The following is a 16,083-nucleotide window of genomic DNA, read 5'->3' as shown; positions in this document are numbered from 1 at the left end:
GTGGCTGTTGGAGAGTACGGTACATGGAGTATCGTGAGGGGACCTGAAGTGATAATGCAAAGGTGGCTACTTAGTACATCCTGATTTCCAGTGTTTGTTTGTACTTTATTCTTTAAAAATGGTATGCTTTAAAAGGTATTTTTTACTTTCTTGTGTTGGTACAGATTTCAAATGAAGTTTTTCTACATATCACAGTTGGCATACTGGTTTCATGCTTTTCCTGAACTCTACTTCCAGAAAACCAAAAAAGTAAGCAGGGGTTTTATAATTTTAAAAATTGTCTTTTGCCTTTTTTTGCCTTTTTTGGAAGTCTTTTTAAAATTATTTCCTCATGTCTCTAACCTCCCTCTCACCTCAACTCTCCCCCCACTATTCTCTCACCTCTCCCCTTTCCACAGAGGCTAAGTATCCTTAAGTATTTATTGAAGAAACCTTCAGTCATTTTAACTTAGAGGGGGATTTTACATTTGACATGTTAGTTTCTCATTTTAAAATTATGTTAGTGGTAATTTAAAATAAATTAAAATTTAAACAAATTTTGCAATGTAATGTTAGTTTTGTGTTACTGATATTCTTAGCAGTTTCACAAGCGAGACCAAAAGGATTAATTAGATTATTGTACAACTAAATGCTACTGTATAAGTCCCAAAGAAAAATTCAGTATTGAGAAAAGTAAACCATAGTTAAATATTCACCTTGAATTTTTTCCTGGTGAAATAGGTGGGAAAGATGTTTGTTTGTTTTGTTTGAACAATGAGTAAACCACTGGAGCACTGCAGTAGCCTCCTTGTGTAGTTTTACCCTCAGTATGTCTGAAGTCAGGCTTCTGTGACGTCACAAAGTAAACTTTATTTCCTTTATTTAACTCTTTCTCCTCTAAAAACTCTACTAGCTCCCTGTTGCTTTAAACTAAAATAAAGCTGCTCACCTGTGCTCTAAGGGTTTCTCCTGTCTGTGCCCCCTCCCCTGGTCCCTTTTTCTTCCGCTCTGTCCTTATGCCTCATTCACACTGACATTCTCTAATTTTATAATCCCAACACATCAGTTCTTTTTTCTGGAATACCTTTTCCCTCTGATAAATTAATCAAGCACTTTTGTTCTCTTTTTTGGGGAGAGATTGTTTAACTATCCCTATATATGAACTGAGACGTGGGTAGGGCTGTGCATAAAAGAAGTCTGATCACAAGTTAACAACTGCGAAGTTGGGTGATAGGTACCTGGGGATTCGTTATACTGTCTGCTTGTTGTATGTAGTTCACATTTTTCCATGTTTAAAACACTGTTTTTAAAATCCCCTTACTTTGAGAAGCTTTCCAAAATAGCAGAGGAACCAACCCATCCAGCAACCATTTTTCCTCTGCCTTCTCAAAAGCCACAAACACTTATTTCTATATATACTCTAAATAGTTAATTCATGAGTATAGGCACTTGATTTATTATTGTGTTGTGTCTGTGACTTTTCGTGTCCTGTGTGTCTGTCATCATGGATGTTGTCTGCCACGATTAGAAAACAACACCAAATTAGGCCGTGTAAAGTAGAATGTTTTTCCAGTTAAGTTGATTGTAAGGATTCGGGTGAAGGTGCATAAAACCTTTGACTTAGAACTGTCTTAAGGTAAAATTCTTAGGCTCACAGTTTCCAATAACGCTTCCATATTCAGTAAGCACCTACTGTGAACCATACATGTCCCATAGCTGCACTGTCCAAATTAGTAGCCACAAGCCACATTTAAATTAACTAAGAAAAAACAAAATTCACTTTCTTGGTCACACTAGCCCGATTACAAGTGCCCATTCACCACACATGGCTTCACTGTCTGCCATCTTGGATCAGAGATAGAGAACATGTCCATCATTACAGAAGGTTCTGCAAAACACTGCTGAGACCATCATAGTTCCTTGATGTCTTAATACCATGGTCCCAATATTTAAAGCTTTCTTCGTGTACTTTTTATACCTGTGGACATAATACCTCTGGGTTTCATTATTAATTCATATGTCTATATCTTGTTCATTGACCATGTAAGTAGAGAGGGACATTTCAAAGTAATTGTTCATTTTCATTCTCAAAGCTCTTTTCTTATCTATTCCTGCCAGATGGCATTTCTCCAGAAATGCAATCTAATTTTTATGGAATAATTTGCATAACTTAGAATTTAACTGAAACTATTTTTAACACCTACATATGACAGTCGAAAGTAACTGTTGCAAGTAATTAACATAATTTGAAAGTAACAGCTGCATATGTGTTAAACAGTTTCTTAAAATTTACTCTATAAAAATTATTTTTGGAAGAACTCTTTACTGGAAAAAACTAGTACAGTGATTGTTTTGAACAGATCCTACAGAGAAATGAAGAAAGGAACACAGGAGCAGTTCAAGACGTGTGCTCGTCAAAAATAACTCAGTTTCTTTTAAGAAGGATATTATAACTACATGTAATATGTATGTTTCAGTACAAATAGTCCTCTCTTTTTGCCCATAACAGGATTCAAAATGTAATTTTTTAGCCAACTTGAATATATGAAGTTTCAGGGAAGTGTGGATGAAATAGCCAAATGTTTTATTTCTAATATCAGTTTATTTGGTTTAATTATCCATACATATAATTGTATATCATATAAAGTATATTAAATTAGAAAAATGCTTTTTCCCACTTCATGAGGGTTATGTTCACCCTTCAACTTTGTTGTTAACATCTGTCCTTCATCACTAGAGCTACTCTTTGACTCATCTAAGTCAGTTTTTCCAGAGTACATCATTACCTCTGTCTTACTGATTCCTCCACTACACCTCTCTAAGCATTTAGAAGTGACATTGATTGAGGTTTCTCAGGCTATGTATCTTACCCAAACATTTATTTATTGTTCAGAATAAAGTAATTGATACAGATCCCTGTAGTATGAGAGCTTTGAAAAAATTTACAGATGAGACAGCACCATCTGTTGTTTAGGGGCAAATCTTTGCCTTATATTTGGGCATATATGAGATATTCAGTTTAAAGTTAATTTTTTAGTACAGTGTAGTTAAGAAAAGCATTTTCTTTAAAAAACAGAAGTTTACTAAAGTATATGGCTGACCTTTTTAATAAAAACATGTTGGAATAACAACCAAAAATGTCACCTGAAGTTATTTATAATTTTAGAATTTGTTTTGATTTAAGTGTACTATGTTTATTAGATTTTCCATGAAAAATGAAGCTATCAGAATTTTAAGTCATCACTCTGTGACTTCATCCTTATATAAACTACTTGAACGTTAGCATTAAATATAGATGCGAACTTGGCAATGCTTTTCTAATAATTCAGTTTCATTATATATTTTTTTCATTCAAGTATAAAAAAAATTTGCTAATCCTTAAACAAACAAATACACAAAACCTCATTTCTGGCTCCTGGTAACAAAATCATAGGACGATGTGTGAAAATGTCTTGAAAAACCAAAATCGCCTTTTCTCAGCCATGTTTATATTCATCTGGACTCTAGATTCTAGAACAGTGATGAACTGCCCATGGATGGCTTACTGACTCCCTAATTGAAACCTAACGTGGCCAGTGAACTGATATGTGCCAACACTTCACCCAGCCTTCTCTGTTCTCCCTGAGCCCCACACCCCAGGGAAACGTGTAGGCCCCAGAGACCCTGGTGCTGGGCAAGGTCTTTATTGTTGGCCATAGACTTGTAAGCCCCAGAGTGGCTGTAACCCCATGAGGATTGAAGAATGTCAGAGGAGTCTGAAAGCAGCCATTTTCTAAATGAAATCTAGATAAAATTTCTCATTTTAAAAGTCACGCTGCATCATGCACATTACCTTTGTATTGTTAATATGGGAATGCCTTTAGCTTACGTTCTCCACCACTTCTTGTGGTGGGCTCCTTCCTGCACTCATTTATTTTGACACACTGTCTCTGGTTAGGCTTTGAGTGTGCAGACATTGCTTTAGAGACATTGGTCAGTTTGTATAAGGCTGAAGTTTCTGTTACTTAGAAAAAGGTTTCTTAATACTCTGTCCTTTTGAAAGTTGAAGAGACTATTGTAAAAGCTCTTGCTAGGCATTTGATGGTTGTGAAGATGGAAGCTGTGATGGTAGTTTACTTTCCATTATTGACTCATCTGGTCTGCTGTCGGAAAGGCAGGGCTGAAATGCAAAGTTGAACCTGACTTTAGGGAAGAAGCTCTGGACTTTTCTTTACCTAATGGCAAGCACAACCTTGCCTCACTTAATTAGGGTGAGATTTAAGGACAAGAAATATAGAAGAAATGGAATGGCTTTTTGAAATGTAGTGTGTTTGTAATTTATAATAGTGTTTTTTGTCAGAGAGGAGAAAAGATAGGCATCTTATGTTCTCTGCTAAATGGCGTATTTTTAAAACTTATTTGTGTTTCTTCTTAAAAAAAAAATCTTTTTTTTTAATCCTCCCAAGCAGTTACACTGCTCTGGTTTTTCCAGAAGTTATTCCAGCAAATTAGTTTTTTACATCAATTTACACAAGTTGTTATGTAGTAAAATGAGTTTAGTGTTCAATCAGCAATTAAAAAACAAAAAAGCTTTTATTATAAGTATTGGGGGTCCCCCTAGTGTTGCTTTCCCCTCAGAAATTTGGAGCATTGTTTAACACATCTGAAGGAAGGAATATGGCGGTATTTCCCATATTTAGTCACTTATATGCCACCTTGCTGCAACTTAAAATGTTTTATTTAAAATTATAATGGAACTTTGTTTTCTTGTATACTATCTAAAATCATTTTGTGCGGTGCCAGTGATATACACACCACGTAGCATATCAAATTGCAGTTATAACCCTACAGCTGAGCTGGTCTGAAATGACTATAAGAGAACAAAGAGGCTTTCTTGTGGTTGAACTTCACCATGTTGTCTCGACACCTTTCTCCCTCTCTCCTTTGGTAAGGAGAAGTAGTTCATTGGAAGCTTGAAAATTATGTGGAGAGAATCTTCAGACAGCCTATTTTCAGAGATACTTCTCTCTCCAGTTGGAAACTCCACTGTAAACTTGGTATTATGTCTTGGGAGTTTTCCCTGAGAGACCCAAAGCGTAGGACTCTATATAGTTCTAGTGAACTGTTGTATGTTCTGCCTTTCTAACACTTGATCTTTGTAGCATTCTTACTAGAAAAGAGTTTTTAGTTTCAAAACTATACTTGTAAACTCTACTCTTTCTCGGAAGATTTGGTCAGGTAACTCCCTGCTTGAAATGTAGGCGGCAAAAAGGAGACCAGTGGAGTCCTGTGCTCAACTCTTGTTATATGCCAGAGACGAGTCTGGTGAGGTTCCAGATGAAGGCAGCTCAGTCTGCCGACATCAGCCACCATTTTAGTCATTTTAATTAGAGCCGCAGTGCGTGAATAGTACTAACCAGGCTAATAGAGCCTTGTAATACATATGTGCCAGGCTAATAGAGACATATATGTATCAATATATGTGGTAAACTGCTAAAAAAAGAGAGAGCAGAAATGAGAGCTACAGGCATTTCATAAATTAACAAGTGTTTATTGGGCCTATCACTGTTCATATTTTGCAAACATTTTTTTACTGCAACCCAAGATGAAAAACTAGAGTTTATATCATAATTCTGTGTGTGTGTGTGTGTGTGTGTGTGTGTGTGTGTGTAAAATCTGGATTAAAATTTTCATGAAACAATGCAATGTGCTATACACTCTAGCATTTTTTATTCTATTTCATATTTCAGAACATGTTAGGGTGACCCCCTAAATTGATTTCATGATTCACTTGACTTATGTCTTTGAAAACCACTGTTTCTAAGATAACCAGGTCACTAGGGACTATGGAAGAAAAAAAGAGAAGCAAAAGTAAAATCTGGATACCTGGCTTACAGGTTATTAAGAGGAGAAAGAATATACAAATAGATGGTATCCTAAGTGAGAAGATAAATTTTAACCTTCGATTTTAATGACTTGACTGACAATGAAATGAAAGGGACTAAAAGCATGAGCTAAAAAATGTGAATACTATTTAGGTAAACAAAAGCATCTCTGTTGGTATAAACATAGCAATTTTAATAGTACAAGGACATTATGGTTATTAATATTGTGTCATTTAATAAATGTTTATTATAAAAAGAACCACTCAGTACTGAAAGGGATTTGGAGTTCATCTGATTCAGGCAGACCCAGCTGTTACTCACATTTATATGAGTAGCTGAAGCCAGGAGAGGTTAAAGAACTGTGGTTAATTGGGGTGAGCATTCGGGAAGGGTGCGGGGCAGAGTGGCCTTCAAGTCTTCCTCTGTGACAGTGCATTTTCACTCTGCCACACTGCTCCTAAGAACAGAACTGCTTCCCCATGTTTTAATCTACTGTGCAATTTTCTGTTTACAGGAAGATATTCCTCGTCAGCTCGTCTACATTGGTCTTTACCTCTTTCACATTGCCGGAGCTTATCTTTTGAAGTGAGTTGGGATTTTTCTTGGATGTGTATATGGACTGGGCAGATCGTATGCTAATCTGTCTTAATTCATAATTAATCTTTTCATTTTAAATGTGTTCTTTTAACAGCTTGAATCATCTAGGACTTGTTCTTTTGGTGCTGCACTATTTTGTCGAGTTTCTTTTCCACATTTCCCGCCTGTTTTATTTTAGTGATGAAAAGTATCAGAAAGGGTAAGTTGTTGAGCCATTCTATTTCTTGTGTAATTAAAGTCAGTTTCTATGTCGCCAAGGACCATGCTATTGGTGATTATATTGTTTTGTAACCTGTTAGTAGCAGCTTTAAATAAAATGACCCTGCTTAGCTGTTGATGTTGGTATTTTGTTCTCTAAAATAGAGTCTTAGCTAGAGAGATGCTGTAATTGGAACTTGTAATTTTGAGGGTTGAGGGTTTACTTTTCTGATATAACTTCTTCTATCTTGTTTAAGTGCACGTTTTTCTTTTGGAGAAGGAAGAATGAGGAAGAATGAACTTTCAGAAGACATTGAAATAATAGATTATAGAGCCTTAAAGATATTAAAATACTTTGATGGGAAAATTGAACTGGAACAGAATTGAAGTGATATGACTGGTAAAGAGTGTAAAGCCTTTAACAACAACAAAAAAAAGTAAAACTGGGACTCTCATGAGAATTGAGTACACAGCTTTTGTTTTATCCAGCATTTTCCAAAATTGCTCTATATACCAGTAGTTCCGAGAATCATTAATAGTTGTTACACACACAAAAAAAAGATCAGCTAAACAAAAAATATCAAACATTTCTTTACTGGACTTCTAGAACCTGAAATAATGCTGATATGTTATATATCTTCAAGAATGTGATATAATATGAAGCATTTCCCTAACATTTTAATTTCAGAACCCTTTTTGCAGAACAATAAGAAATGCTGTTTTAATATGCATTTACTTAACAGGAACCTGGTTTCTACCAGGATCTTTTCTTGTCTTTGCAATTCTGTGAATCTGACTTGTGACATTTTTCCCAGATTTTCTCTGTGGGCAGTTCTGTTTGTGTTGGGAAGACTTCTGACTTTAATTCTTTCGGTACTCACTGTTGGCTTTGGCCTTGCAAGAGCAGAGAATCAGAAGCTGGATTTCAGTACTGGAAACTTCAATGTGTTGGCTGTTAGGTAGAGTTGATTTAATATTTTTCTCACTTTGCACTACTATATAGTATGTATTATCAGTTTACAATATGAATCGTCTAAAAATAAAGGGATAAATACAGGGGTTAGGGTAAATAGTCACTTGATTTGATTTCATACCTATTAACGATTTCGTGTCCAAACTGAAGTACTAAAGCCTTTACTTAACTTCTGGGATTAATCATTAGCGGGCATAGTTATTTATTAACATAATCTTGTCAACTTAGTGGGAATTTAGCACTAAGTTAATCCTGTCAAAGCAGGATAGACTGCTTTATTCAATGGCATTGTTTGGGTGCACTCTCATTTTCTGTTTATTCCTTCATATTCTCAGAATTGCTGTTCTGGCATCCATTTGCATTACCCAAGCATTCATGATGTGGAAGTTCATTAACTTTCAGCTTCGGAGGTGGAGAGAACATTCTGCTTTTCAGGCACCGACTGTGAAGAAGAAACCAACAGTGACTAAAGGCAGGTCTTCTAGAAAAGGAACAGGTTTGTATTCAGTAAGCAATGAAAACCTTGAAGTAGGAAACTTTTTTTTTTTTTAACGTTTTGGGGTCTTATTTATAATCTTGTTAAGACTTAAAATCTTATAAAGGAAAGTTTATTCTACTTATTAGCAAAATTAGAAACAAAATCATTTTGCCCCATCCTACAGTTTGTTGTTCAGTTATTCTCCTCAAAAGCTGTCCGCTAAAGTTCTCTCTGACAAGTTTTCCAGACTTGATGACTTTGAGCCACTATAGACCAATGTGTACATGGGCAGTTTTAGTGAATAACTAACCTGGGGAGTGATTGCACTTTCAAGCATCTTACTCATATTTAAAAAACAAAACCTTTTTTCAGCTCCTTCCCATCTGCCCTTTAGTCCCAAGTGGAACACCTTTTTTTTTTAATAACTTCTGATTGTTTGATCCTGATTGTTTGATTCTTCATCTCTGAGTCTGCATCTCACCTCTTTTCTCCTTCTGGCTTTTGATTGAAAATGCATTGACAGTGGAGTAATTTATTTTCAACTTCGAGTGTTAATAGTTGGAACTGTAACACAAGGAGTTCCATTTTAAAATATATACCAACTGTGGTTTGCTCCTTATACATCTTTATAGCTGGTAGTTTATGTCCTCCAGTCCTATCCTTATTCAGGCTTGTATCAGCAACTCTTGACCCTTTGCATGTCATATAAATTTTACTGCATCTTGGTCAATTTTCACATACACAAATAGCTTCACTGGGGTACTGGACTGATATTACATTGAATCTGTATATCAGTTGAGGGAGAATTGAGTATATCAACCCATGAACGTGATATATACCTTCCACTTATCTAGATTATCTTTAATTTCTCTCAGTAATATTTTTTAATAACTGCTTTATTGGAATATAATTCACACACCATAAGTTCACCCTTTAAAGTGCACGTTTCAGTGGTTCTTAAGTATATTCACCATTAACAGTCATTTTCCACTCCCTCCGTTCCCCTGCCCCTGCCAGCCTCTTACCTGTTTTCTGTCTCTGTAGATTAGCCTTTTCTGGATATTTCCTATCAGTGGAATCATACAGTATGTGATCTTTTGCAGCTGTTTCTTTCACATAGCATATTTTTAAGATTCATACATGTCGTAACATGTACCAATACTTCATTCCTCTTTATGGCCAAATAATATACCAGCATATGGATATACTATGTTTTGTTTATCCATAAGTTGACTGACATTTGGGTTGTTTCGACTTTTTTGGCTACTGTGAATGATGCCGTTAACATTCATGTACAAGTTTTTGTTTGAACGCCTGTTTTTTGCTGTTTGGGGTATATAACTAGGAGTGGAATTGCCGGGTCATATGATAGCCGTATATTTAACATCTGGTGGGAACTGCTAAAATGTTTTCCAAAGTGCACCATTGTACACTCATTGTTTTGCGTGTTGATATCCAGTTGTCCCTGCACTATTTGTTGGAAAGACTAATCTTTATTGAATTGTCTTTTGATACTCTTGTTGAAAATCAGTTGATCATAAAAGTAAGAATTTAATATTTCTGGACTCTCTATTCTAGTCTCTTCATCTCTATGTCTATTCTTATGCTCTTGTCTTGATTACTATAGCTTTGTAGTAAGTTTTGAAATCAGGAAATGTGAGTCTACCAGTTTTGTTTTTTTCATGTTTTGGTTATTCTGGGTGCCTTGCATTTCCATACGAATTTTAGGATCAGCTTGTCAATTCCTGCAGAAAAGCCAGCTGGCCTTTGATACGGATTATCTTGAATCTGTAGATTGCTTTGGGGAGTATGAACATAGACGTCCTTCCATCTTTTAGGGTCTTCTTTAATTTCTTTCAATTAAATTTTATAGTTGTCAGTGTATAATTCTTGCACTTCTTCATTAAATTTATTCCTAAATATTTTATTCTTTTCAATGCTGTTGTAAATAGAATTGTCTTCTTAATTTCATTTCTGGATTGTTCATTGCCATTGTATAGAAACACAGTTGATCTTTGCATAATGATCTTGTATCCCACAACATTGTTGTGCTTATTAGGGTTTTTAAATTTTACTTTACTATTTAATTCTAGTACTTTTGTGAATTCCTTTGCATTTTCAGCATACAGGATCATGTCGTTTACAACTAGAGATAGTTTTACTTTTTCCTCTCCAGTCTGGATGCCTTTTATTTCATTTTCTTGCCAAATTATCCTGGCTAGAACCTCCAGAACAGTTTTGAATAGAATTAGTGAGAACAGATATCCTCATGTTATTCCTGATCTTAGCAGGAAAACATCTAGCCTTTCACCATTAAGTATGATGTTAACCTGTGAGTTTTTCCTAAATGGGCTTTTTCGGGTTGAGAAAGTTTCCTTCTGTTCCTAGTTTGTTTGTAATTTTTATCATGAAAGGATGTTAGATTTTGTCACGTGCTTTTTCTGCAATGATTGAGATCATCAAGTGGTTTGTGTCCTTTATTCTATTGATATGATGGATTATATTAATTGATTTTTTAATGTTAAGCCAACAGTGCAGTCCTGGGATAAATCTCGCTTGGTCATGTATATAATCCTCTTTAGATGATGCTTGATTTGGCTTGCTAGTATTTGGTTGAGGATTTTTTTACATCTGTATTCATAAAGGATATTGATATGTATTTTTTGGTAATGTATTGATTTTCAAATGTAAATCCAGTCTTGCATTCCTGGCATAAACCCAAGTTGATGATGACAGTATATCACTTTTGCTGGATGGGTTTTTTCAATATTTTGTAAAAATAGGATTTTTTGCATCTGTGTTTATGTAAAAGATTGGGCTATAGTTAGCCCTTTTCTGGGGTAATATCCTTGTCAGGTTTTGATACGAGTTATGCTGGCTTTATAAAAAGTATTGGGCAGTTTTGTCCTTCTTGTAATGCCAGCATTATTTCTTACTTAAATGTTTGGAAGGATTCACCAGTGAAGCTATCCAACCTAGACCCCTCTTTATGGGAAGATTTTTAACTACATGTTCACATTCTTTAATAGATAATAGCATTATTCAGATTTTCTATTTCTTATTGTTACTCTTTTGGTAAACTGTGTTTTTCAAGGATTTATCCATTTCATTTAAATTTGCAAAATGTATTGATGTAAAATTACTCATAATATCCACTTACCTCATTAATGCCTGTAGAACAGCAGCAATTCCCATTTTTCGTTTCCTGTGTTAGTAATTTATGCCTTTCTCTTTTCTTCCATCAGCCAAGAACCAACATTTGTCTTCTTTTGCTGATTGTCTCAGTTGTGTCATTGATTTCTGTTCTTATTTCCCTTTCTTTGGGTTTAATTTGTTGTTTTGTTATTTGTAGTTTACCTTGTGGAAATAAATCATTGATTTTTTCATCCCTTCTCATGAATTACTTGCAATTAAGGGCAAACTTCCCTTTCAGCAATGCTTTACCCTTATTTCACAGGTTTTGATATATCTCTTTCATTATCATTCAGTTTCAAATATTTTATAAGTCCAGTTGTGATTTCTTCTTTGACCCATGGATTATTTATAAGTAAATTGTGTAGTTTACAAATTCTGTATTTGGGCATTTTCTAGGTTTTGGGGGGGTTTTTTTCTACTGATTTCTAGCTTAATTCCACTGTGGTTAAAGAACGTACTCTGAATGATTTCAATTCTTTGAAATTTGTTGATACTTTCATTATGTCTCATCATGTGTTCAATGTTGATGAATGTTCCATTTGGACTTCAGAAGGATGTGTATTGTGTGTTTGTTAGGTATTCTGTTCTGTAGGTGGGTGTCAGGTCCATTTGTGATGTCCAGGTTTGTATCTTTACTGACTTGGTGGAAGGAGTTCTGCTTGTTCAGTCAGTTACTGCAAAAGGTATTGACCCATTTCTCCTTGTAGCTTGTAAGTTTTTGCTTTAAATATTGTGAAGATATGTTATAGGTACATCAAAATTCAGGGTTGTTACATAAATCCCTGTGGGATTTGTCCTTTTTTATTGTCACGTGCCCATCTTCATCTCTAGCTTGTCTGAATTTACTCCAGTTCACCGACTATATTGTGGTAAAGTGTTAGCATGCTCTATCTTTTCCTGTGTTTTTCTACTTTAAACCTTTCTTTGTCCTTAAATATAAGTGGTGTCTCTTGTAAGCAGCACGTAATTGGATTTTAATTTTTTCATCCAGTCTGACGAAATTATCTTTGTTTTTTTGACAGTTATACTGTGACGCGCCTGGGTTTGGTTTTCTTTGTATTTCTCCTGCTCGGTGTTGTGTAAAGCTTCCTGAATCTTGGCTTGGTTTCTTTTGCCATTTTTGGAAAATTCTTCACCGTTATGTCTTCAGATATTGCTTCTGCCCCATTCTCTTTCTCCTGTCCTTCGGGGATTCCAGTACATGTGTTAAACCCTTTTACCATGTCCTTTTATATCTTCTCGTGCTTTCTGCATTTTCCATCCTTTTTTCTCTGAGTTTCAATCTGAGCATTTTTTTTCTAGTTCACTCATCTCTTCTGTTGTGCCTAATCTGCTATCAAACTTTTATTACATTTATATTTTTAGTTACTGTATTATCCTGTCCTGGGATTAAAGATTTTTGAGTCCTTGGATGAAATTATCTATCTTTTCATTTATTTTTATTAATCATTGTTCTTTTAATATCCCTGTGTGACAACTCCAGATCTGGATCACCTGAGGATCTATTTCTGATATTTTTTTTTTCTCTTAGTTTTCAGTCATTTTGTCTTGTTTTCTGGCACACCTGGTAATTTTTTTTTTTTTTTTTTTTTTTTTTTTTTTGGTGAAATCACTTTTTGTAAAACTTTAATTTCTGAGACATTTAAAAAGTCACACTAAAAGTATCACACTAAAAGTAAAACAAACAAGACTGACAATTTGTAAACAAAACACTCTGTAAACAAGAATACTTTGCCAGTGCATCCAAACATTATTTTTAAATAAGCAACATTATACCAATTTTTTAAAATTCAAAAAGTCAGTACTGCATGTATCCTCATACTTAAAAAAAAAAATTATTGTAAGAATTCTGCCATTATGCACTAAATACTGTGCTCACAATATAGAAAGCCACTTGGGGCTTTCACACGATGTAAGCCTGTGTTGTTGGCACATAAGGCGGTTACTGAGGCCACGGGGAGGCCAACTGGGCTCCAGCAAAGCCAGGCAGAAGCCGATGCCCCTAAGGTCAGGTTGAATACTGAGTGTTCTGTGTAAAAGCATGCAGAGGCTCTGGATGAATTAGTAGAAGCTCTGGATCATTCTGTGTCACTGAAGCCGATCTATTTCCAGTTTGTCCTCATTCCTAGAACATCAACTATTTCTAAGGGCTTTCTTCTCTGGTGGGCCCCAAATTCATATTTTTGTCTCCCTGTCATTGTGAGACTTCCCAATTCTCTCTGTAGCTTTATTCTTTGTTAGGAGTTACTTTCTGCTTGATTTCTCTTGAGTCTTGCTTGGTGCGTGCACGTTTAGTAGTTGGCAAATACCTTGGGGGAGAAATACACTTAGCTGACTTGGTTTTTTCCCAGTGCCTTCAAATAGCCATTTTTGTGTTCACCTTTTGTGGATATTTTTGGAGGGAGGGTTGGTCTGACGTCAGTTATTCCATCACAGCTTGAAGAAGGCCATTATAACACTCTTAAACATAAGAGTTACCATCCTAAACACCAATTTTTTAATACGTTGGAAAGAAACGTATCCCCAAGAACTTCCCTTGTCTGCTGTCCAGTGTGAAAATGTTCCTTTTTTTCTACCAAAAGTATTGCTCTGCAGACTGTTTTATAGTTCTTCTAATTGTTTTTAGAGTTTCTGTCTTCTCTTTTTTTCCTACCTTCAATAGTAGTTACTTTCCTTTTTTAACTGTTTTTTTAATTGAGATGTAGTTGACATATGTAATTACTTTTAATTTGCTGCTTTCAGTTCCTTGTGTTTAACATGTTATCAGGTTTTATGGTTGGTTAAATACTAGTAAAGGTTAAGCACTAGTAAGGAAGTTTCACCTAAGGGCATAAGAGTATATATTCGGTTTTAAATTTTCTTTTCTGAGGGTACCTTTATGTGTAAAAGCTAATTTTATTTGCACTTACTTAGAAAGTAATCCTGATTTTGTTCTCTTTTCAGAAAATGGTGTAAATGGAACAGTAACTTCAAATGGAGCAGACTGTCCGCGGAACAGAAAAGAGAAATCTTCATAATGACTTATAATCTAATGGATTAATGTCCCCAAAGAAATCTGCTTTTTACTTATATCTTTCAGCACTAGAGATTTTTTTCTGTTCTTGAAAATACAGTTTGTGCTCTTTGATTCTTGCTACTATTGTTTCATGCATTTTTTAAAGGGCATTTGAGGGGAGGATGATTACTATGATTGAAAAAAATACTTCAGCTTAGACTAAGCTACCTGCCTTCAAAATAGCTTAGGGACCACCACCATATTTTATTTTATTTTGTTTTTTATCTTTCAGCATTTTTCTAATGATTTGAAGAGAGAACTATTTACAAAAATTCTACATATCAGTGATACAATTTCTTGCTCTCACCAATTTTTTATATTAGCAAGATGGCCTGTTCCAGCAAGGTCATATTTTTTAAGTTATCTTTCAGGGCAAAATGGAAATAATATAAAGTTGGATGTCAAACTTTAATATGTTTTCAGTGTTCTCTAATTTTTAGGAATTTTTGTAGCCTTTACACTTGGGAAAAAAAGATTTGTAAATTCACCAAAATACTTGTGTGCTTTATTTTATAGTGGTTGTTAATGTTATTTACATCCCCATTTTTTTAAGGGAAAAAAAAACATACTTTTGGTTATGGCGTGTGAAGATTTATTGCCATATATATATTGAATCAAAATATATTAACGTAAAAGTACTTGTGAAGTAAAATCTTTTCTTGTGCATTTTCAACACTTGTAAACTGGAAATCAGAAAATTAAATATTTACTGTAAAGACGATTTGACCATAGCCCTTTTTGCTATGTTTATTAATAATAATTCTTAATGGGGCTTGTCATAAGTTTGATACGCACAGCAGCTTAGAAAAATACTGAAAACCCTTTTAAAAAATAATGCCTACTTGATTTATATATATAAAAAGATGTCAATATTTGGAAAACATTTAATGCACTAGCCTCAAATTGAAAATTCAGGTGGATAAATAGTCTTACAAAAGACAGTGCTTTATGTTATAACTGTAGCTTTGGTCCCATCCTTATTTGAGAAACATTTATCTGTATAAAACATATTTTTGGATAAATATATATATATATATATATATTTGTATCTCTATAGAAAGGCTCTAAAAAACATTTGGGTAAAATATTTGGTTCCCTTTTCTATAATTATCCTTTAAAATCTTTATAGCTCTATTTGGGTTTTTGTCGTCTTTACAGAACATATATCACTCCTTTCAATGTTCACATTTTGCTCCCCACTTCTCACTTTTGTCACCAGCTAATGTTTGTGCCATTTTTAGTGTAAAAGTTGCAGACCTGATAGGTCTGCAGTTTAATCAGTTGCCATGCTGCTAGAAAGTCGTGCTTTCTGTTTCCAGCTGTTTACCTACTTCCTGGAAAAAGTAGTAGCTCTCTGTAGCATCATGGAGTTTCAGTGGAACCAAATCTCTGCCATTAAAAACTGGCATTATATTGAACTATACATTGAGAAATCAATCAGAATAAAAATTTTTACTTTCACCAGCTGTATCTTGGATGTTTTCTTTGTTGTGAGCAAATTTTATGCTATTTTTAGTGTCTAATCTCATTAAAATGTACACATTGAAAGAGTGTACTTTTGATAAACATTTAGGACAGCCTTTCCTAAAAAGTGTGTTCTACCAAAAAAGATGATTAGTGTCATATATTATTAATGAGGGCAACTGTGAGAGAAAGTGGTTTATAACCAAATTCAGGGACTGTTGAGTTAAACAAACTTAAAGGTGTCTTTTTTACTGCAGGACTAGTCATCCTTTATATACAC

General features: G+C 34.6%; 1 protein-coding gene across 1 annotated transcript in view; it reads left to right on the top strand.

Annotated features, from left to right (window-relative positions):
- Nucleotides 1–15,800, top strand: part of TRAM1 (translocation associated membrane protein 1) — a 28,615-nt gene extending 12,815 nt beyond the window's left edge. The window contains exons 6-11 of the mRNA XM_068525793.1: nucleotides 165–249; nucleotides 6,358–6,428; nucleotides 6,535–6,639; nucleotides 7,454–7,597; nucleotides 7,947–8,107; nucleotides 14,228–15,800. Coding sequence (XP_068381894.1) covers nucleotides 165–249; nucleotides 6,358–6,428; nucleotides 6,535–6,639; nucleotides 7,454–7,597; nucleotides 7,947–8,107; nucleotides 14,228–14,301 — 640 coding nt within the window. The 3' untranslated portion in view covers nucleotides 14,302–15,800. The remainder of the gene's footprint in view (nucleotides 1–164; nucleotides 250–6,357; nucleotides 6,429–6,534; nucleotides 6,640–7,453; nucleotides 7,598–7,946; nucleotides 8,108–14,227) is intronic.
- Nucleotides 15,801–16,083: the final 283 nt, after the last annotated feature.

This window comes from Eschrichtius robustus, chromosome 17 (genome assembly GCF_028021215.1).
Source record: "Eschrichtius robustus isolate mEscRob2 chromosome 17, mEscRob2.pri, whole genome shotgun sequence".
Lineage (NCBI taxonomy): Eukaryota > Metazoa > Chordata > Mammalia > Artiodactyla > Eschrichtiidae > Eschrichtius > Eschrichtius robustus.
Note: the sequence above shows the minus strand (reverse complement) of the source record. Positions and strands in the feature narration are given on the sequence as shown.